Source organism: Cetorhinus maximus, chromosome 10 (genome assembly GCF_964194155.1).
Source record: "Cetorhinus maximus chromosome 10, sCetMax3.hap1.1, whole genome shotgun sequence".
NCBI classification, from domain to species: domain Eukaryota; kingdom Metazoa; phylum Chordata; class Chondrichthyes; order Lamniformes; family Cetorhinidae; genus Cetorhinus; species Cetorhinus maximus.
Genome location: NC_135888.1, coordinates 51,786,949 through 51,811,098, shown reverse-complemented (window position 1 = coordinate 51,811,098; position 24,150 = coordinate 51,786,949). Strand labels below are relative to the sequence as shown.

General features: G+C 45.1%; 1 protein-coding gene across 2 annotated transcripts in view; it reads right to left on the bottom strand.

The window, feature by feature from the left end:
- LOC144685694 (neutrophil cytosol factor 2-like) overlaps nt 1-24,150 on the bottom strand; it is a 144,413-nt gene that overhangs the window by 107,909 nt on the left and 12,354 nt on the right. For both annotated transcript variants that reach the window (XM_078550489.1, XM_078550490.1), the window contains exon 3: nt 9,074-9,182. In XM_078550489.1, coding sequence (XP_078406615.1) covers nt 9,074-9,182 — 109 coding nt within the window. The remainder of the gene's footprint in view (nt 1-9,073; nt 9,183-24,150) is intronic.

Below are 24,150 nucleotides of genomic sequence, written 5' to 3'. Positions count from 1 at the left end.
CCCATGTGCTGATTGCAAGGCAAGCTCAAACTTCCATTGGGCAACTACCCTGCACTGGGAACCATCCAATATCTCAATTTAAATCGTAGTCCTCGGATGGTTCCAGCTATCTTACAGGAATAGTTACCAAGGAAAAATGAGAAGAATTAAAACCACTTCTAACTCCTGGGTAACTACTCATCCCCACTCATCCCCCTCCCCGGGGGACCTTTAAACTTACCTGCTTTATCACAGCTAGTGCTGTAAAAGGGGTATGTCTTCCTTACCACCAACTCGCCTGCATTCATCTGAGAGGATTCCTGAACAGCTGCACTGCACTTGGCTCACCTAGCCCGAGTTGGAAGGTCGGGTAAGAAAGGTGCGGCTACATGTTAGTGTAAGTAAGTAGGAGCAGAGTGGCAGTCTAACTGTGACTGCATTTATTCACCTTGCTTGTTACACCTCAAAGCACTAATAAATTTGTCAAATATGATTACCCTTTCACAGTATCATGTTGACTCTGCTTGATTATATTATGATTTTCTGAGAGTCCTGCTATTACTTTCCCAACAATGGATTCCAGCAGTTTCCTGCTCTCACCCTGAACAGGTAAACTTCATCAACTTTGGTTCTAATCTCCATCCTTCTCTCCATCCCACTCTCCCTTCAAATAGGAGCAGGACTACACCATACAGCCCATTATTCTTGCTCCATCATTCAATACTATCATATCTTTGGTTTCAGATGTGCTTTCCCGCCTGCTCCCCACATCCCTTTATTCCCTGAGAGACCAAAAATCTATCTATCATACTCTGAAATATGTTCAACAGTGGAGCATCCACAACCTCGGGGTAGAGAATTACAAAGGTTGACCACTCTCTGAGTGAAGAAATTTTTCCTCATCTCAGTTCTAAATGATCAGTCTCTTATTCTCAGTCTGTGCCCCCTTGTTCTAGATTCTCCAGCCAGGGAAACAATCTCTCAGTATCTACCCTGTCAAACCCCTTTGGAATCTTATGTTTCAATGAGATAACCTCTTCAAAACTCCAGAGAATATAGACCCAATTTACTGAGCCTCTCATCTTACAACCCCCTTATTCAGGGACCAATTTAGTGAACCTTCATTGTACCACCTCCAATGCAACTATATCCTTCCTTAAATACAGAGACCAAAACTGCAGAAAATACTCCAGGTGTGGTCTCAACAACACCCTATACAATCGTAGCAAGACTTCTTTATTTTGTACTCCAATCATTTTGAAATAAAGGCCAACATACCATCCTAATTAAAAACAGAAAATGCTGGAAACCGAACAGTCATATTGGACTCAAAATGTCAAAATGTTAACTCTGTCTCTCTCTGCACAGTTACTGCCAAACCTGCTGAGTTTTTCCAGCACACACCTCCTCTCCTTTGCCTCCACCTTCGATCCAACTTCACCTGCTCCACCCCCCTTAAACAGTATATATTTCACCACTTTTGTACTTCTCTTTAGCGCTGAAGAAGGGTCATATGGACTCGAAACATTAGCTCCGTCTTTCTCTCCACAGATGCTGTCAGACCTGCTGAGTTTTCCCAGCACTTTGTTTTTATTTCAGATTTCTAGCTTCTGCAATATTTTGCTTTTAATATGCTTCCTAGTTGCTTGTTGTTCCCTCCCTTGACTTCTCTCTCTGATTCTGGGGTAAGTGATCACCGAATATTCGCTGTAGGTCCATTGACTCCCACAGCTACCTTGACTACACTTCCTCATACCCTATTTCCTTCAAGGATTCCATCCCATTCTCCCAGTTCTCCCCCCTGCCAATTGCATCTGTTCTGATGATGCAACTTCCTATACCAGCGCTTCTGATATGACTTCCTTCTCCCCACCTCAACCATTTCCACAAAATTTTCCATACTTCTGCTCTTACCCTTTCCCCTCCCATCCAGCGCCATGATAGGGTTTCCCTTGTCCTCACCTTCCACCCACCAGTCTCCATATTCAATAGATCATCCTCTGCCATTTCTGCCACCTTCAGTGTGATGTCACTGTTAGATGCCTATGTGATGTCCAAAGCCAGATAAAGTATGAAACAAGACATCAATCTTTTCATTTAATACTAGATTTACTTATAGAATGCAACACTGCACATGTATTCCTCCTCACTAACCAATATATGTTCTAATCATTTTTATGTTCTCAAGGTAGTTAATCAATCAATGCCCTTTATGTGTGTACCCTTATTCCTGATAATAGAATTAACAGCTTGCTTCTATTAATTGAAACTTTATAATGTACAAACAATATTTCTAAACAAATTGAAAAAAAGAAAAATTAAAAAATGATTTTCCATATTCTTCATATGACTTCATAATACAAGAAATCCATCTTCTAGGACCTGAAATAATTCCTTTCGGCAAGGATTCCATTTTGTAAAACAATCTAATAATTGGTGTCTTGCATTGAACCATTTTATCTTAGAACTTGCTTTCTAATTTTTTTTATACTAGCCAAGGTGAATCCTTAACCTTTTCTCAGTCGCACTCTTTCTCAAGCGTATGTTATCCCACGGGGAACAGTTATCTACATAGAGTCATTTACAGCACAGAATGAGGCCATTCAAATCCATGCCAGCTCCTCATGGAGCAATCCTGTCAGTCCTATTCCCCCGCTCGATCCCTATAGCCCTGCAGGTTTGCATCCTTCAGGTGCACATCCAATTTCCTTTTGAAATCATGCATTGTTTTCACTTCCACCACCCTAATGGGCAATGAAAAAACCATTCAGTCAGTATTGTGTGTGCTGGCTCTATGAAACTCAAATATTGAGTGCATCAAGTCTCACGTATGCTTAAATAAAGTAGTTGTTACAATGGACAAACTATTCTTAGAATTCCCCTGGAATAAAATTTCCCTTAAAACATTTGATAAGTAAAACCACATATCTATTGCATCTACTATTTTCTTGCTATTCATATACGGAATGAGGGCTTCGCTGGCTGGGGCAGAATTTATTGCCCATCTCTAGTTGCCCTTGAGAAGGTGATGGTGAACTGCTTTCTTGAACCACGGCAGTCCATGTGGTGTAGGTACTCCCAAAGTGCTATTAGGGAGAAAGTTCCAGGGTTTTGACCCAGCGACAGTGAAGGAACGGCCATATATTTCCAAGTCAGGATGGTGAATGACTTGGAGGGGAACTCCTAGGTGGTGGTGTTCCCATCTTCTGCTGCCCTTGCCCTTCTAGATGGTAGTGGCCGTGGGTTTGAAGGTGCTGCCTAAGGAGCCTTGGTGAATTCCTGCAGTGCAACTTGTAGATGGTACACACTGATGCTACTGTGCATCAGTGGTGGAGGGAGTGAATGTTTGTGGATGTGGTGCCAATCAGGCGGGTTGCTTTGTCCTGGACGGTGTCAAGCTTCTTGCGTGTTGTGGGAGCAGCACTCATCCAGGCGAGTGGGAATTATTCCATCACACTCCTGGCTTATGCCTTGTAGTTGGTGGACAGGCTTTGCAGAGTCAGGAGGTGAGTTACTTGTCGCAGGATTCCTAGCCTCTGACCTGCTCTTGTAGGCACAGTATTTATATGGCTAGTCCTGTTCAGTTTCTGGTCAATGGTAACCCCCAGGATGTTGATAGTCGGGGATTCAGTGATAGTAATGCCATTGAACGTCAAGGGACAATGGTTAGATTCTCTCTTGTTGGAGATGGTCATTGCCTGACACTTGTGTGGCGTGAATGTTATTTGCCACTTGTCAGCCTAAGCCTGCATATTGTCTTCGTCTTGCTGCATTTGGACATGGACTGCTTCAGTATCTGAGTCGTCGCGAATGGTGCTGAACATTGTGCAATCATCAGCGAACATCCCCACTTCTGACCTTATGAAGGAAGGAAGGTCATTGATGAAGCAGCTGAAGATGGTTAGGCCTAGGACGCTACCCTGAGGAACTCCTACAGTGGTGTCCTGGAGCTGAGATGACTGACCTCCAACAACCACAACCATCTTCCTTTGTGCTAAGTATGACTCCAACCAGCGGAGAGTTTTCCCCGATTCCCATTGACTCCAGTTTTGCTAGGGCTCCTTCATGCCACGCTCGGTCAAATGCTGCCTTGATGCCAAGGGCAAGTCACTCTCACTTCACTTCGAGAGTTCAGCTCTTTGGTCCATGTTTGAACCAAGGCTGTAATGAGGTCAGGAGCTGAGTGGCCCTGGCGGAACCCAAACTGGGCGTCAGTGAGCAGGTTATTGCTAAGCAAGTGCCACTTGATAGCACTGTTGATGACCCCTTCCATTACTTTACTGATGATCGATAGTAGGCTGATGGGGTGATAATTGGCCAAGTTGGATTTGTCCTGATTTTTGTGTACAGGACATACCTGGTCAATTTTCCACACAGCTGGGTAGATGCCAGTGTTGTAACTGTTCTGTAACAGCTTGGCTAGGGGCACGGCAAGTTCTGGAGCACAAGTCTTTAGTAATATTGCCGGAGGATTTTCAGGGTCCATAGCCTTTGCACTATTCAGTGTCTCAACTGTTGTGGGAGCAGCACTCATCCAGGCGAATGGGAAGTATTCCATCACACTCCTGGCTTATGCCTTGTAGATGGTGGACAGGCTTTGCAGAGTCAGGAGGTGAGTTACTTGTCGCAGGATTCCTAGCCTCTGACCTGCTCTTGTAGGCACAGTATTTATATGGGATCAGCGATACTGGGGAATCTGGAGGCCGAGATGGATCATCTACTCAGCATTTCTGAGTGAAGATTGTTGCGAATGCTTCAGCCTTATCTTTTGCACTGATGGGCTGAGCTCCCCCATCATTGAGGATGGGGATATTTGTGGAGCCTCCTCCTCCAGTGAGTTGTTTAATTGTCCACTGCCATTCATGGCTGGATGTGGCAGGACTGCAAAACTTAGATCTGATCTCTTGGTTGTGGCACCACTTAGCTCTATCTATCATTTGCTGCCTATGCTGTGTTATAGCTTCACCAGGTTGACACCTCATTTTTAGGTATGACTGGTGCAGCTCCTGGCATGCCCTCTTGCACTCTTCATTGAACCAAGGCTGATCCCCTGGCTTGGTGGTAATGGTAGATTTGAGGATATGCCGGGCCATAAGGTTACAGATTGTGGTTGAGTACAATCCTGCTGCTGCTGATGGCCCACAGCGCCTCATGGTTGCCTAGCCTTCAGTTACTAGATCTGTTTGAAATCTAAAACAAAAACAAAAATAGCTGAAAAACTCAACAGGTCTGACAGCATCTGCAGAGAGGAATAAAGTTAACTTTTCATCAGAACTAATGAAAAATAGAAATAAGGTGAAATATAAGCTGGTTGAGGGGGGAGGGACAGGTAGAGCTGGATAGATGGCCAGTGAAGGCAAAGGAGAGATTGCCAAAGATGTCATAGACAAAAGGACAAAGGGGTGTTGATGGTGGTGATATTATCAAAGGAATGTGCTAATGGTGACATTAAGGGTAGAAAGCAGGACAAGCAAGTGGCAGATGGCCCTTTCCCATTTAGCACGGTGGTAGTGCCACACAATACGATGGAGGGTATCCTCAATGTGAATGTGGGACGTTATCTCCACAAGGACTGTGCAGTGGTCACTCCTATCGATACTCTCATGGACAGATGCATCTGCAGCAGGCAGGTTGGTGAGGATGAGGTCAAGTATGTTTTTCCCTCTTGTTGGTTCCCTCACCACCTGCCGCAGACCCAGTCTAGCAGTTATGTCCTTTAGGACTCGGCCAACTCAGTCAGTAGTGGTGCTACCGAGCCACTCTTGGTGATGGACATTGATGTCCCACACCCAGGTGCGTCCTTGCCACCCTCAGTGCTTCCTCCATGTGATGTTCAACATGGAGAAGCACTGATTCATCAGCTGAGGGAGGGCGGTACGTAGTAATCAGCAGGAGGTTTCCTTGCCCATGGTTGACCTGGTGCCATGAGACCCTCATGGGGTCCAGAGTTGATGTTGAGGACTACCAAGGAAACTCTCCCAATTGTATACCACTGTGCCACCACCTTTTTTTTTATTCATTCATGGAATGTGGGCTTCGCTGGCTGGGCTAGCATTTATTGCACATCCCTAGTTGCCCTTGAGAAGGTGGTGGTGAGTTGCCTTCTTGATTCCAGGGTCTGTCCTGCCGGTGGGACAGGACATACCCAGGGATGGTGACACCACGTCTGAGACCCAAGATATGATTCCGTGAGGATGACTATGTCAGGCTGTTGCTTGACTAGTCTGTGAGACAGCTCTCCCAATTTTGGCACTAGCCCCCAGATGTTAGTAAGGAGGACTTTGCAGGGACGACAGGGCTGCGATTTCCATTGTCGTTTCCGGTGCCTAGGTCAATGCAAGGTGGTCTGTCCGGTTTCATTCCTTTTTATGTCGCTTTGTAGCAGTTTGATACAACTGAGTGACTTGCTAGGCCATTTCAGAGGGAATTTAAGAGTCAGCCACATTGCTGTGGGTCTGGAGTCACACGTAGGCCATACCAGGTAAGGACGACAGATGGTTGTGAACCTTTGTGAACCAGATCGGTTTTTTACAACAATCGACAATGGTTTCATGGTGATCATTAGACGTTTAATTCCAGATTTTTTTTTTTTAGAGTTCAAATTCCACCATCTGCCATGGAACCCAGAGTATTACCCTGGGTCTCTGGTTTACTAGTCCAGCAACAATACCTCTACGCCGTTGCTGGCCGAGTCCTAAATAACATTGCAGCTAGACTGGTGAATGAACCAACAAGAGGGAAAAACATACCTGGCCTGATTCTCACCAACCTGCCTGCTGCAGATGCATCTGTCCATGACAGTATCAGTAGGAGTGACCACTGCACAGTCCTGGTGGAGACAAAGTCCCGGCTTCACATTGAGGATACCCTCCATTGTATTGTGTGGCACTAACACCGTGCTAAGTGGGAACAGGTCAAGCAATTCAAAAATGGGCACCCATGAGGCACTGTGGGACATCAGCAGCAGCAGAATTGTACAGAACCATAATCTGTGCCAAACAGCATAAGCAGCAAGTGACAGACGGAGCTATGCAATTCTGCAACCAATGGATCAGATCTATGCTCTGCAGTCCTGCCACATCCAGTCGTAAATGGTGGAGGACAATTAAACAACTCACTGGAGGAGGCGGTTCCACAAATATCCCCATCCTCAATGATGGAGGGGCCCAGCACATCAGTGCAAAAGATAACACTGAAGCATTTGCTACAATCTTCAGCCAGAAGTGCCGAGTGGATGATCCATCTTGGCCTCCTCCAGAGGTCCCCAGTATCACAGATGCCAGTCTTCAGCCAATTCAATTCACTCCACATGATATCAAGAAACAACTGAGGGCACTGGATGCTGCAAAGGTTATGGACCCTGACAAGATACCAGCAATAGTACTGAAGACTTGTGCTCCAGAACTTGCCGTGCCCCTAGCCAAGCTGTTCCAGTACAGCTACATCACTGACATCTTCCTGGTTATGTGGAAAATTTCCCAGATATATCCTGTACACAAAAAGTAGGACAAATCCAACCCGGCCAATCACCTACTCTCAATCACCTACAATCAGTCTACTCTCGATCATGGTGAGGGGTCATCAACAGTACTACCAAGCGGCACTTGCTTAGCAATGACCTGCTCACTGATGCCCAGTTTGGGTTCCGTCTGGGTCACTCAGCTCCTGACCTCATTACAGCCTTGGGCCAAACATGGACAAAAGAGCTGAACTCCCGAGGTGAGGTGAGAGTGACAGCCCTTGACATCAAAGATAGCATTTGACTGAGTGTGGCATCAAGGACCCCGAGCAAAACTGGAGTCAATGGGAATCAGGGGGAAAACTCTCCAGTGGTTGGAGCCATTCCTAGCACAAAGGAAGATGGTTGCGGTTGTTGGAGGTCAGTCACCTCAGCTCCAAGACATCATTGCAGGAGTTCCTCAGGGTAGTGTCCTAGGCTCAACCATCTTCAGCTGCTTCCTCAATGACCTTCCTTCCATCATAAGGTCAGGAGTGGGGATGTTCACTGATGATTGCATGATGTTCAGTACTATTCGCAACCCCTCGGATACTGAAGCAGTCCATGTCCAAATGCAGCAAAACGAAGACAATATCCAGGTTTAGGCTGACAAGTGGCAAGTGACATTCACGCCACACACATGCCAGGCAACCTCCAACTAGGGAGAATCTAACCATTGCTGCCCTTGACATTCAGTGGCATTAGTATCGCTGAATCCCCCACTATCAACAGCCTTGGGGTTACCATTTACCAGAAACTGAACTGGACTAGACATATAAATACTATGGCTACAAGAGCAGGTCAGGGGCTAGGAATCCTACGGCAACTATCTCACCTCCTGACTCCTCAAAGCCTGTCCACAAGGCACAAGTCAGGAATGTGATGGAACACTCTCCACTTGCCTGGATGAGTGCAGCTCCCACAACACTCAAGAAGCTTGACGCCGTCCATCTTAAAGCTTAATTGACATCCCTTCCACAAACTCGCGTACAGTGGCAGCAGCGTGTACCATCTAAAAGATGCACTGTAGGAACTCACCAAGGCTCCTTAGACAACACCTTCCAAACCCACGACCACTACCATCTAGAAGGATAAGGGCAGCAGACACATGGGAACACCACCACCTGGTAGTTCCCCTCCATGTCACTCACCATCCTGACTTGGAAATATATCGTCATACCTTCACTGTTGCTGGGTCAAAATCCTGGAACTCCCTTTCTAACAACACTGTGTGTGTACCTACACCACATGGACTGCAGCGGTTCAAGAAGGCAGCTCATCACCACCTTCTCAAAGGCAATTAGGGATGGGCAACAAATTTTGACCTAGCCAGTGCCTCCCACAATTTATCAAAGAATAAAAAAAATCCATCCAGATAGCTCCTAAAAGCATCTTTTAACTATAAAACAACCAAACTCCATGCTTTATATTGGCTGTGTCTCTAGGGGGGATCTCACAGTGGGGTTGTGGCATGTAGAATGTTACAGGGACCAATCATTCACATTTATTGCAAATTAGAAATCACCTAATATCCATCAATGGAATGAGGTGAAAATAGCAAATTACAGTATCCTCGAAACAGGGCAGTTCTCTTACCTCCCAGGAGTGTAATCTGTGCCGTAGTCCCAGCTGTGTGTAGTCAATCACTGAATTACCTCGTAAATTATTTAGAGCATGTTTAAAATCTCCCAGTGCCTCATCAAGCCTGCAGTTCAAAAAGGGAAATTTTGATGTACAGGGAGTAGCATGATTCCAGATTAACACATAACAAGAGGGAGTGAATCCAGATTAACATATAAACAGAGGGAGGGAATCCAGATTAAAATACAGGGGGAAAGAGTGAATCCAGGTTAACATACAGGGAGAGGGAGTGAATCCAGATTAACGTACAGAGGGAGTGAATCCAGATTAACATATAGAGAAAGGGAGTGAATGCAGATTAACATACAGATAGAGGGAGTGAATCCAGGCTAACAGAGAGAGAAAGTGAATCCAGGTTAACATACAGGGAGAGAAAATGAATACGGATTAGCATACAGGCAAAGAGAGTAAATCCAGATTAAAATACAGGGATAGGGAGTGAATCCAGATTAACATAGAGAGGGAGGGAGTGCATCTAAACTAAGGGAGAGGAATGAAATCCAGATTAACATACAGAGGGATGAAGTGAATCCAGATTAAAATACAGGGAAAGGCAGTGAATCCAGATAAACGTAGAGAGAGAGAGGGAGTGAAACCAGATTAATATACAGGGAGAGGGAGTGAACACATATTAACATACAGGCCGAGGGAGTGAATCCAGGTTGAAATACATGGATAGGGAGTAAATCCAGATCAACATGCAGGGAGAGGGAGTGAATCCAGATTAACAAACAGGCAGAGAGTGTCAATTGAGATTAAAATACAGAGAAAGGGAGTTAATCCAGATTAATATACACACAGAGGGAGTGAAACAAGATTGAAATACAGACAGAGGAGTGAATCCAGATTAACATACAGAAGGGGTGAACCCGGATTAACATACAGAAGGAGTGAGTGAATCCAGATTAATATACACACAGAGGGAGTGAAACAAGATTAAAATACAGACAGAGGAAGTGAATCCAGATTAACATACAGGCAAAAGGAGTAAATCCACATTAAAATACAGGGATGGGGTGAAAGCAGATGGAGTAAACTCACATTAAAATATAGGGAAAAGGAGTGAATCCAGATTAACATACAGAGGTAGGAACTGAAATCCAGATTAAAATACAGGGAGAGGGGGTGAAGCCAGATTAAAACAAAGAGAGAGGGAGTGAATCCAGATTGACATACAAAGAGAGAAAGTGAATACAGATTAGCATACAGGCGGAGGGAGTGAATCCAGATTAAAATACAGGGATAGGGAGTGAATCCAGATTAATAGAGAGAGAGGGAGCAAATCTAGATTAACATATGTGCAGAGGAAGTGAATCCAAATTAAAATGCAGAGATAGGGAGTAAATCCAGTTTAACATAGAGAGAGAGAAAGTGAATACAGGTTAACATACAGGCAGAGGGAGTGAATCCAGATTAAAATACAGAGATAGAGGGTGAATCCAGATTAACATACAGTGAGAGGGAGCGAATCCAGATTAATTTGCAGGGAGAGGGAGTGAATCCAGATTAAAATACAGGGATAGGAAGTGAATCCAAATTCATATAGACGGAGAAGGGGTGAATCCAAATTAACGTACAGGGGAGGGGGTGAATCCAGATTAACATTCAAGCAGAGGGAGTGAACCCACATTAGGGGATGAATCCACATTAACGTACAGGGAGAGGAATGGAATCCAGGGGTTTCCGGAATCTGGAATTTCTGGAATCTTCCGGTTGGCATGCAGGGGCATGCCCGACGTGCAAAATGACACGCAATGACATCGGGCTTGTGTCTCGACGTCATCGCGATATTTCATTCAGCGGGTCTGCGCCGGAGTTGGCTGCTCACCCTCCAAAATGATAAGGGCCTATTAAGGCCATTAAGAAATTAATTAAAGTAGATAAGAATGCTGCCCGTCCAACCTTAAGTTGGTGGGCAGGCGCAAAGCCCAACTGGCCTTCGCTTTCTTTCAAGAAACCTCACCCACGGGGCAGATAAGGTTTCCTGAAGCTGTTATAAAATTAATTAATTAATTTTTCCACCTTTACAAACATGTCCCAATGCATAGAGGACATGTTTAAATAAATTTTTACATCATAATACGGCGTAAAATGACAGCGCACAGCCGATCACAAGGGGTGATCGGCTCCACGCCCGCCCCCGCCCCCACACGCCATCAGAAAAATCCAGGTCCAGGTTAACATACAGGCAGAGGAACTGAATCCAGATTAAAATACAGGGAGAGGGAGTGAATCCATTTGAAAGTACAGAGAGAGGGAGTGAATCAAGATTAAAATACAGGGGTGGGGTGAATCCAAATTAACATAGAGAGAGAGTGAATCCAGATTAAAATTCAGGGAAAGGGAGTGAATTCAGATTAACATACAGAGAGAGGATGTGAATCCAGATTTAAAAACAGGGAGAGGGAGTGAATCCAGATTTTTAAAAAGGGAGAGGGAGTGAATCCAGATTGAAAAACAGGGATAGGGAAGGGATCCAGATTAACATAGAAAAGGGGGAGTGAATCTAGAGTAACATACAGGGAGAGAGATTGTGGGAAGGTCGGGTAAGTATTTACTACTTTAATCGCTTATCGTTTAAGGTCTTTTTGTGGTTTATAGTTTGTATATTCTATAGTGACAAAGATCAGGAAAGATGGGCCCTAGAGTAATTGATTTAAAAGACTTAATTTAAAGGGATAAGTCATGGCAGGAGAGCTCAAAACCATGGTGTGCTCCTCATGCTCCATGTGGGAAGCCAGGGACTTTTCCAGTGCCTGGGACCAGCGTGTGTGCAGGAAGTGTGTCCAGCTGCAGCTCCTAGAAGCTCGGGTTTCAGAGCTGGAGCAGCGGCTGGGGAAACTGTGGAGCATCCACGAGACTAAGAACATTGTGGATAGCACATTTAGAGAGGTGATCACACCGCAGCTGAAGGGACTTGAGGAAGGAAGGGAAGGGTGACCACCAGGCAGAGAAACAGGCAGGTAGTTCAGGAGTCCCCTGGGGTCCCATTTGCAAATCGGTATTCTATTTTGGAGGCTGATGAGGACGCTGGTTCCTCCAGGGAGTGCAGACAGGGTAATTTGATAAGGTGGATTCAAAATTGACTTAGTTGTAGGAGACAGAGGGTGATGACAGAAGGATGTTTTAGTGACTGGAAGCCAGTGTCCAGTGGCGTACCACAGGGATCTGTGCTCAGTCCCCTATTATTTGTCATTTATATAAACGACATAGATGACTATGTGGGAGGTAGGATTAGTAAGTTTGCGGATGACACAAAGATTGGCCGGGTGGTTAACAGTGAGGTTGAGAGTCTTGGGCTACAGGAAGATAAAGACAGGATGGTCAAATGGGCAGATAAGTGGCAGATGGAATTTAACCCTGAAAAGTGTGAGGGGATACACTTTGGAAGGAGTAATTTGACAAGGAAGTATTCAATGAACGGCATGACACTAGGAAGTTCTGAGGAACAAAGAGACCTTGGCGTATGTGTCCATAGATCTCTGATGGCGGAGGGACATGTTAGTGGGATGGTGTAAAAGGCATATGGGACACTTGCCTTTATCAATCGAGGCATAGATTATAAAAGTAGGGAGGTCATGTTGGAGTTGTATAGAACCTTGGTGAGGCCACAGCTGGAGCATTATGTGCAGTTCTGGTTGCCACATTATAGGAAGGATGTGATTGCACTGGAGGGATTCATCAGGATGCCTGGGATTAAACATTTAAATTATGAAGAGAGATTGGATAGACTTGGGTTGTTTTCGTTGGAGCAGAGAAGACTGAGGAGCGACCTGATCGAGGTGTACAAGATTATGAGGGGCATGGACAGGGTGGATAGGGATCAGCTGTTCCCCTTAGTTGAAGGGTCAGTCACAAGGGGACATAAATTTAAGGTGAGGGGCAGGAGGTTTAAGGCAATGTGAGGAAAAACGTTTTTACCCAGAGGGTGGTGATGGTCTGGAATGCACTGCCTGGGAGGGTGGTGGAGGCGGGTTGCCTCACATCCTTTAAAAAGTACCAGATGAGCACTTGGCATGTCATAACATTCAAGGCTATGGGCCAAGTGCTGGTAAATGGGATTAGGTAGGTAGGTCAGGTGTTTCTCACGTGTCGGTGCAGACTCGATGGGCCGAAGGGCCTCTTCTGCACTGTGATTCTGTGAACATACAGACAGAGGGAGTGAATCCACATTAAAATACAAGGGAAAGGAGTGAATCCAGAATAACCTACAGGGGAGAGGGAGTGAACACAGATTAATGTACAGGGGAGAGAGGGTGAATTTAAATTAACATACAGGCAGTGGGGGTGGTTTCAGGTTAACAGACAGGGATAGGGAGGGGATTCGGATTAATAAACAAGGGCTGGGAGTGAAACCAGATTAACATGCAGACAGAGGGAGTGAATCCAGATTAAAATACAGGTAGACGGTATGAATCGAGACTAAAATAAAGGGGAGGGGAGTCAATCCAGATTAACATACACACAGAGGGAGTGAAACCAGATTAAAATACATAGAGGGAGAGAATCCAGATAAATATATAGAAGGGGTGAACCCAGATTAACATGCAGAGAGAGTAAGTGAATCCAGATCAACGTACAGACAGAGGGAGTCAATCCAGATTAAAACACAGAGAGAGGGGCTGAATCCAAATTAAAATTCAAAGGGAGGGAGTGAAACCAGATTAAAATATGGGGATAAAGTCTAAATCCAGATTAACATACAGGTAGAGGGAGTGAATCCACATTAACACACAGACAGAAGGAGTGAATCCAGATTGAAATACAGGGATAGGGAGTGAATCCAGAATAACATAGAGAGAGCGAAAGTAAATACAGATTAACATACAGGGGAGAGGGGGTGAACCCAAATTAACATACTGGGGAGAGGGGGTGAATCCAGATTAACATAAAGAGAGAGGAAGTGAATCCAGATTAACATACCAGCAGAGGAAGTGAATCTACATTAAAATACATGGAAAAGGGTTGAACCCAGATTAACATACAGAGAGAGGGAGTGAATCCAGATTGAAATACAAGGATAGGGGGTGTATCCAGATTAACATACAGGGAGAGGGAGTGTATACAGATTAAAATACAGGGAAAGGGATTGAATCCAGAATAGCAGAGAGAGAGGGAAAGTGAATACAGATTAGCATACAGGCAGAGGAAGTGAATCCAAATCAATATACAGGGAGAAGGGGTGAATCCAGGTTAACATACAGGGGAAAGGGGGTGAATCCAGATTAACATACAGAGGGAATGAATCCATATTGAAATATAGGGATAGGCAACATATCCAGATTAACAAACAGGCAGAGGGTGTGAATCGAGATTAAAACACAGGGAAAGGGAATTAATCCAGATTAACACACAGGGAGAGGGAGTGAATCCAGATCAATATACAGGGATAGAAGGTGAATCTAGTTTAACATACATGGAGAGGGAGGCAGTCCAGATTAAAGAGGATGTGAATACAGGTTAAATACAGGGAGAGAGAGTGAATCCAGATTAATAAAAAGAGGGAGTGAATCCAGAGTAACAGACAGGGGGGGAGAGAGTGCATCCAGGTTGACGTACAGGCAGAGGGTGTGGATCCAGATTAACAGACAGAGAGAGGGAGTGAATCCAGGTTAAAATACAGGGAAATGGAGTGAATCCAGATTAACATACAGGGAGAAGAAGTGAATCCAGATTAAAAGAAAAGGGAGAGAGAGGGTGAATCTGATTGACATACAGGGAGAGGAATGGAATTCAGATTAACATACATGGAGAAGGAGCGAATCCATTTTAACATAATTGAACCCAGATTAAAATACAGGGAGAGCGAGTGAATCCAAATAACATACAGGGAAAAGGAGTGAAGACAGGTTAACACACAGGGAGAGGAACTGATTACAGATTAAATAAAGGGAAAGGGAATGAAACCAGACTACAATACCGGGAGAGGTAGTGAAACCAGATTAATGCACAGGGAGAAGCAATGAATCCAGATTAACCTACAGGAAAAAGGGAGTGAATTCCAGATTAATGTACTGGGAGAAGGGGTGATTCCAAATTAATGTACAGGGGAGAGGGGATGAATGCAGGTTAATGTAGAAGGGAGAGGGAGTGGATCCAGATTAATGAACAGGCAGAATGGTCGAATCCAGATTAACGTACAGTGGATAACCCGTGAATCCAGATTAATGTACAGGGAAAGGGAATGGATCCAAATTAACGTAGAGAGAGAGGGAGTGAAGCCAGATTAAAATACGGGGAGAGGGAGTCAATCCAAATTAACATTTGGGGAGAGGGAGTGAATCCAGATTAACGTATCCTGGAGAGGGGGTGAATCCAGGTTAATGTACAGGGAACAGCAGGTGAATCCAGATTAACGTAAAGGAGAGAGGGGGGTGAATCCCGATAACATACAGGGCAGTTGGGGTGAATCCAATTTAACGTACAGGCAGAGGGAGTGAATCTAGAGTAATGTACACTAGAGAAGGGATGAATCCAGATTAACGTACAGGGGAGAGGGGATAAATACAGATTAATGTACAGGGAGGGGGGAATGAATCCAGGTTAACGTAGAGGATAGAGGGGGCGAATCCCAGTAAACGTACACTGGAGAGGGGGTGAATCCAGATTAACGTAAAAGGTGGTGAATCCAGATTAATGTTCAGGGGAGAGGGAGAGAATCCAGATTCATGTATAGAAAGAGAGGGATCATCCACATTAACATATAGGGAAGAGGGGATAAATACAGATTAAGATACAGGGGAGAGGGAGTTAATCCAGATTAACGTATAGGTAGAGGTGGTGAATCCAAATTAATGTACAGAGGAGAGGGGATAAATCCAGATTAATGTACAGGGGAGAGGGGATGAATCCAGATTAATGTACAGGGGAAATGGGGTGAATCCAGATTAATGTACAGGGGAGAGGGGATGAATCTAGATTAATGTACAGGGGAGAGGGGATGAATCCAGATTAATGTACAGGGGAAATGGGGTGAATCCAGATTAATGTACAGGGGAAATGGGGTGAATCCAGATTAATGTACAGGGGAAATGGGGTGAATCCAGATTAATGTACAGGGGAAATGGGGTGAATCCAGATTAATGTACAAGGGAAATGGGGTGAATCCAGATTAATGTACAGGGGAAATGGGGTGAATCCAGATTAATGTACAGGGGAAATGGGGTGAATCTAGATTAATGTACAAGGGAAATGGGGTGAATCCAGATTAATGTACAGGGGAAATGGGATGAATCCAGATTAATGTACAGGGGAAATGGGGTGAATCTAGATTAATGTACAAGGGAAATGGGGTGAATCCAGATTAATGTACAGGGGAAATGGGGTGAATCTAGATTAATGTACAGGGGAAATGGGGTGAATCCAGATTAACGTATCCTGGAGAGGGGGTGAATCCAGGTTAACGTAAAGGGAGAGGTGGTGAATCCAGATTAATGTACAGGGGAGAGGGGATAATTGCAGATTAAGGTACAGGGGAGAGGGAGTAAATCCAGATTAAGGTACAGGGGAGAAGGGGTGAATCCGATTTAACGTGCTGAGGGAGTGAATCCAGATTAAAATACAGGGAGAGGGAGTTAATCCAAATTAACGTTCAGGAGAGAGGGAGTTAATCCAGATTAAGATACAGGGGAGAGGGGGTGAATTCGATTTAACGTGCAGGCAGAGGGAGTGAATCCAGATTAATGTAAAGGGAGAGATGGTGAATCCAGATTAACGTAAAGGGGAGAGGGGATACATACAGATTAATGTACAGGGAGGGGGAATAAATACAGATCAATGTACAGGGAGAGGGGGATGAATTCAAATTAACGTACAGGGAGAGGGGGTGAATCCAGATTGATGTACAGGGGAAATGGGGTGAATCCAATTTAACATACGAGCAGATGGAGAGAATCCAGATTAATGTACAGGGGACAGGTGTGAATCCAGATTAATGTATAATGGAGGGGAGGGGGGGTGAATCCAGGTTAAGGTGCAGGAGGGAGGCAAATCCAGATTAACGTACAAGGGAGAGGGGTTGAATCTAGATTAATGTACAGGAGAGGAGGGGTGAATCCTGGTTAACGTACAGGGCAGATGGGTTAAATCCAATTTATGTACAGGTAGAGGGAGTGAATCCAGATTAATGTACAGGGAAGAGCAGGTAAACCTAGATTAACGTACAGGGAAGAGCAGGTGAATCCAGATTAACATACAGGGAAGAGCAGGTGAATCCAGATTAACGTAGAGGAGAGAGGGGGTGAATCCTGATTAATGTACAGGGCAGATGGGGTGGATCCAATTTAGCGTACAGGCAGACGGAGTGAATCCAGATTAGCGTACACTGGAGGAAAGTGAATCCAGATTAATGTATAGGCAGAGGGGGCACATCCAGATTAACGTGCAGTGAGAGGGGTGTGAATCCAAATTAACGTACAAGGGAGATGGGGTGAATGCAGATTAAAGTACAGGGGAGAGGGAGTGAATCCAGGTTAATGTACACAGGAGAGTGGGTGAATCCAGATTAACGTACAGGGGAAGAGGGGATGAATACAGATTAACATTCAGGGAAGAGGGAGTGAACCCAGGTTAATGTACAGGGAGAGGGAATGAATCCATATTAATGTACAGGCAGAGGGAGTGAATCCAGATTAATGTACAGGCATAGGGAGTAAATCCAGATTAGTGTACAGGCATAGGGAGTGAATCCAAATTAATGTACAGTGGAGAGCCGGTGAATCAGGGAAGAGGGTGTGAATCCAGATTAACATACAGAGCAGAAGTGAATCGAGATTAACATACAGGCAGAGGGAATGAATCCAGATTAATGTATAGGCGGAGGAGGCGCATCCAGATTAACGTACAGGGGAGAGGAGATAAATACAGATTAATGTACAGGTATGGCAGGATGAATCCAAACTAACATACAGGGGAGAGGGGGTGATTCCAGATTAACGTACAGGGGAAATGGTCTGAATCCAATTTAACATACAGGCCGATGGAGTGAATCCAGATTAGTGTACAGGGGACAGGGGTGAATCCAGATTAATGTACAGTGGAGAGCTGGATATTCCTGTTTAACGCACAGGGAAGAGGGGGTGAATCCAGACTAATGTACAGTGGAGAGCCCATGAAACCAGATTAACGCACAGGTGAGAGAGGGTGAATCCAGATTAACGTACAGGGAAAAGGGGGTGAATCCAGATTAAAGTGCAGGAGACAGGGGGCTGAATCCAAATTAATGTACAGGGGAAGGTGGGTGAATCCAGATTAATGTACAGGGAGAGGGAGTGAATCCAGGTTACGGTACAGTGGAGATACAGTGAATCCAGATTAATGTATAATGGAGAGCGACTGAATCCAGATTAATGTACAGGGAAGAGGAGGTGAATCCAATTTAATGTACAGGCAGAGGGAGTGAATTCAAATTAAAGTAATCTGGAGAGGGGGTGAATCCAGATTAATGTACAGGAGAGGAGGGGTGAATCCCGGTTAACGTACAGGGCAGATGGGTTAAATCCAATTTAATGTACAGGCAGAGGGAGTGAATCCAGATTAATGTACAGGGAATAGCAGATGAATCTAGATTAATGTAGAGGAGAGAGGAGGGTGAATCCTGGTTAATGTACAGGGTAGATGGGGTGAATCCAAATTAGCGTACAGGCAGATGGAGTGAATCCAAATTAGCGTACACTGGAGGAAAGTGAATCGAGATTAATGTACTGGGGAGTGGGAGTAAATCCAGATTAATGTAAAGACAGAGGGGGGACATCCAGATTAACGTGCGGTGAGAGGGGTGTGAATCCAAATTAACGTACAAGGGAGATGGGGTGAATGCAGATTAACGTACATGGGAAGAGGGGATGAATCCAGATTAATGTACAGGGAAGAGAGGATGAATCCAGATTAACATACAGGGGAAAAGGGGATGGATACAGATTAACGTACAGGGGAGAGAGAGATTAACCAAATTAACGTACAGGTGAGAGGGGGAGAATCCAGATTAACGTACAGGTGAGATGGGGGGAATCCAGAATTACATTCAGGCAAGAGGGAGTGAATCCATATTCACAAACGGGGAGAGGGGGTGAATCCAAATAAATATACAAGGAGGAAGAGAGTATAGATTAACGCACAGGTGTGAGCCGATAAATGCAGATTAACGTGGAGGTGAGATGGAGTGAATCCAGATTCACATACAGGCAGAGGGATTGAATCCAGATTCACATACAGGCAGAGGGAGTGATTCCAGATTAATGTACAGGGGAAATGGGCTGAATTCAATTTAACATACATGCAGATGGAGTGAACTCAGATAAGTGTACAGGGGACAAGCGTGAATCCAGATTAACATACAAGGGAGAGTGAGTTAATCCAGATTAAGGTACTGGCAGCAGGAGTGAATCTAGATTAATGTACAGTGGAGAACTGGAGATTCCAGATTAACACACAGGGAAGAGGGTTTGAATCCAGATTACTGCACAGTGGAGAGCTGGTGAAACCATATTAACGCACAGGTGAGAGAGGGTGAATCCAGATTAATATACAGGGAAGAGGGGATGAATCCAGTTTAATGTAGAGGCAGAGGGAGTGAATCCAGATTAATGAAAAGTGGAGAGCCAATGAATCCAGATTAACGTACAGGCAGAGGGAGTGAATCCTAATTAATGTAATCTGGAGAAGGGGTGAATCCAGATTAATGTACGAGGAAGAGAGGGGTGAATCCAGATTAACATACAGGGGAGAGGGGATGAATCCAGATTAATCTACAGGGGAGAGAAAGATGAAGCCAGATTAACATAAGGGTGAGAGGGGGTGATTCCAGATTAACGTACAGGTGAGATGGGGGGAATCCAGATGTACATATAGGCAAGAGGGAGTGAATCCATATTCATGAATGGGGAGAGCGGGTGAATCCAAATAAATGTACAAGGAAGAGGAGAGTATACAGATTAATGCACAGGGGTGATCCGATAAATCCAGATTAACGTACAGGTGAGATGGAGTGAACACAGATTCACATACAGGCAGAGGCAGTGAATCCAGATTCACGTACAGGGAGAGGGAGTGAATCCAAATAAACTTACAAGGGAGAGAAGAGTATCTAGATTAACGCACAGGGGTGAGCCAATAAATCCAGATTAACGTAGAGGTGAGATGGAGCGAATCCAGAATCACGTAGGCAGAGGGAGTGAATCCAGATTCACATTCAGGCAGAGGGGCTGAATCCAAATAAATTTACAATGGAGAGGAGAGTACCCAGATTAGCGCAGAGGGGTGGGCCGATAAATCCAGATTAACGTACAGTGGAGAGCCGGTGAAAGTAGATTAACATACAGGGAAGAGGGGATGAACAAACATTAATTAACAGATGAGAGGGAGTGAATCCAGATTAACGTACAGGGAAGAGGATGTGGATCCATATTAACGAACGGGGAGAGCGGGTGAATCCAAATAAATATACAGAGAGAGAAGAGTGTCCAGATTAACGCACAGGGGTGAGCCGATAAATGCAGATTAACGTGGAGGTGAGATGGAGTGAATCCAGATTAATATACAGGCAGATGGAGTGAGTCCATTAACGTACAGATGAGAGGGGATGAATCCAGATTAATGTACAGGGGAAAGGGGTTGAATCCAGATTAATGTACACGGGAGACGGGATGAATCCAGATTACCGTAGAGAAGGGGGTGAATCCAGATGAACGTACAGAGGAGAGAGGATGAATTCAGGTTAACATACAGGTGAGATGGGGGAAATCCAGATGTACATACAGGCAAGGAGGAGTGAATCCATATTCATGAACAGGGAGAGCGGGTGAAATCAAATAAATATACAAGGGAGAGGAGACTATCCAGACTAACGCCCAGAGGTGATCTGATTAATCCAGATTAACAGAGAGGTGAAATGGAGTGAATCCAGATTCACGTACAGGCAGAGAGAGTGAATCCAGATTCACGTACAGGCAGAGAGAGTGAATCCAGATTCACGTACAGGCAGTGAGAGTGAATCCAGATTCACGTACAGGCAGAGAGAGTGCATCCAGATTCATGTACAGGCAGAGAGAGTGAATCCAGATTCATGTACAGGCAGAGGGGGTGAATCCAGATTCACATACAGGCAGGCAGAGTGGATCCAGAGTCACATACAGGCAGATGGAATGAATCCAGATTCACGTACAGGCAGAGGGAGTGAATCCAGAATCACATAAAGGAAGATGGAGTGAATCCAGATTCACGTACAGGCAGATGGAGTGATTCCAGATTCACGTACGGGGAGAGGGGCTGAATCCAAATAAATTTACAAGGGAGAGGAGAGTATCCAGATTAATGCACAGGGGCGAGCCGATAAATCCAGATTAACGTACAGCAGAGAGCCGGTGAAACCAGATTAACATACAGGGAAGAGGGGCTGAACCCACATTAACGTACAGATGACAGGGAGTGAATCCAGATTAACGTACAGGGAAGTGGGGGTGCATCCAGATTAATGTACATGGGAGAGAGGGATGAATCCACATTAATGTACAAGGGAGAGGGGTTAAATCCAGATGAACGTAACCCAGATTAACGCACAGGGGAGAGGGGGTGAATCCACATTCACGTACAGATGGAGGGAGTGAATCCAGATTCACGTACAGGCAGAGGGAGTGAATCCAGATTCATGTACGGGGAGAGGGGGTGAATCCAAAGAAATTTACAAGGGATAGTATCCATCTTCACGCACAGGGGTGAGCCAATAAATCCAAATGAACGTACAGCGGAGAGCCAGTGTATCCAGATTAACATACAGGGAAGAGGGACTGTGTCCACATTAATGTACAGGGGAAAGGGGATGAATCTAAGATTAACATATAGGGAATAGGGAATGAATCCAGATTAACGTAGAGGGGAGAGAGGGATGAATCCAGATTAACGTGCAGGGGAGAGGGTTGAATCCAGTTTAAAATAGAGGAGACAGGGTGAATCCAGATTAATTTACAGGGGAGAGAGGGATGAATCCAGATTAACATATAGGGGAGGGGGGAATGATTCCAGATTAATGTACAAGGGAGAGGGGATAAATGCAGATTAATGTACAGGTGAGAGGAAGTGAATCCAGATTAACGTACAGGTGAGAAGGGGTGAATAAAAATTAACGTACAGGGGAGAGTGGGTGGATCCAGATTAAACTCTTTTGAGTTATCAACAGTCACAGATTGCAACTCTTTCGAGTACAATCACAGTTCTCGGTTTCCAGGAGTGGGACACGAACCCACAACCCTCTGATTCACAAACAGGGACTTGAACCGCGCACCGACAGATTGAAACTCAAAGTCTTTACCGACTGAGCTACCCGTGCCCCGGATCCAGATTAACGTGCAGGGGAGAGGGTTGAATCCAGATTAACGTACAGTGGAGAGGGAATAATGCAGATTAACGTACAGGGGCAAGACGGATGAATCCAGATTAACATACAGGTGAGAGGCGGTGAATCCAGATTAACACATAGGGAAGAGGGGGTGAATCCAGATCAATGTACAGGGGAGAGAGGGGTGAATCAAAATGAACGTAGGGGGGGAGGGGATGAATCCAGATTAACATACAGGGGGGAGTGGGTGGATCCAGATTAATGTACAGGGGAGAGGGGGTGAATCCAGATTAACGTTCAGTGGAGAGGGAATAATGCAGATTAACGTACAGGGGCGAGATGGATGAATCCAGATTAACGTACAGGTGAGAGGGGGAGAATCCAGATTAACACACAGGGAAGAGGGGGTGAATCCAGATTAATGTACAGGGGAGAGGGGGTGAATCCAGATCAACATAGAAGAGAGAGGGGGTGAATCTAAATGAACGTATGGGGGGAGGGGATGAATCCAGATTAAGGTACAGGGGAGATGGGGATGAATCCAGATTGACGTACAAGGGAGAGGGGATAAATCGAGATTAATGTAGAGGAGAGAGAGGAGTTGAATCCAGATTAATGTACAAGGGAGAGGGAATAAATCCAGATTAAAGTACAGCCAGATTAACGTACAGGGGAGATGGGGATCAATCCAGAGTAACGTACGAGAGGGGATAAATCCTGATTAACGTACAGGGGAGAGGGGGTGAATGCACATTAATGCACCGGCAGAGGGGCAAAATCCAGGTTAACGTACAGGTGAGATGGAGTGAATCCACATTCACGTACAGATGGAGGGAGTGAATCCAGATTCACGTAAGGGTAGAGGGGATGAATCCAAAGAAATTTACAAGGGATAGTATCCATCTTCACGCACAGGGGTGAGCCAATAAATCCAGACGAACGTACAGCGGAGAGCCAGTGAATCCAGATTAACATACAGGGAAGAGTGGGTGAGTCCACATTAAAGTACAGGTGAGATGGAGTGAATTCAGATTAACATACAGGGGAGAGAGGGATGAATCTAGATTAACGTGCAGGGGAGAGGGTTGAATCCAGTTTAATGTAGAGGAGACAGGGGGAGAATCCAGATTAACGTACAGAGGAGAGGGTATGAATCCAGATCAACATACATGTGAGAGGGGGTAAATCCAGATTAAGCTACAGGCAGATGGAGTGAATCCAGATTGACCTACTGGGGAGAGGGGGATGAATCCAGATTGACGTACATGATAGAGGGGATAAATTGAGATGAACGTACAGGGGAGAAGGGGTGAACCCAGCTTTAAGAAAACGGGAAGAGTGGGTGAATCCAGATTAACGTACAGGGGAGAAAGGGATGAATCCAGATTAACGTATAGGGAGGGGAGGGGGGAATGATTCCAGATTAATGTACAAGGGAGAGGGGATAAATGCAGATTAATGTACAGGTGAGAGGAAGTGAATCCAGATTAACGTACAGGTGAGAAGGGGTGAATAAAAATTAACGTACAGGGGAGAGTGGGCGGATCCAGATTAACTTGCAGGGGAGAGGGATGAATCCAGATTAAAGTACAGTGGAGAGGGAATAATGCAGATTAACGAACAGGGGCGAGACGGATGAATCCAGATTAACGTACAGGTGAGAGGGGTGAATCCAGATTAACACACAGGGAAGAGGGGGTGA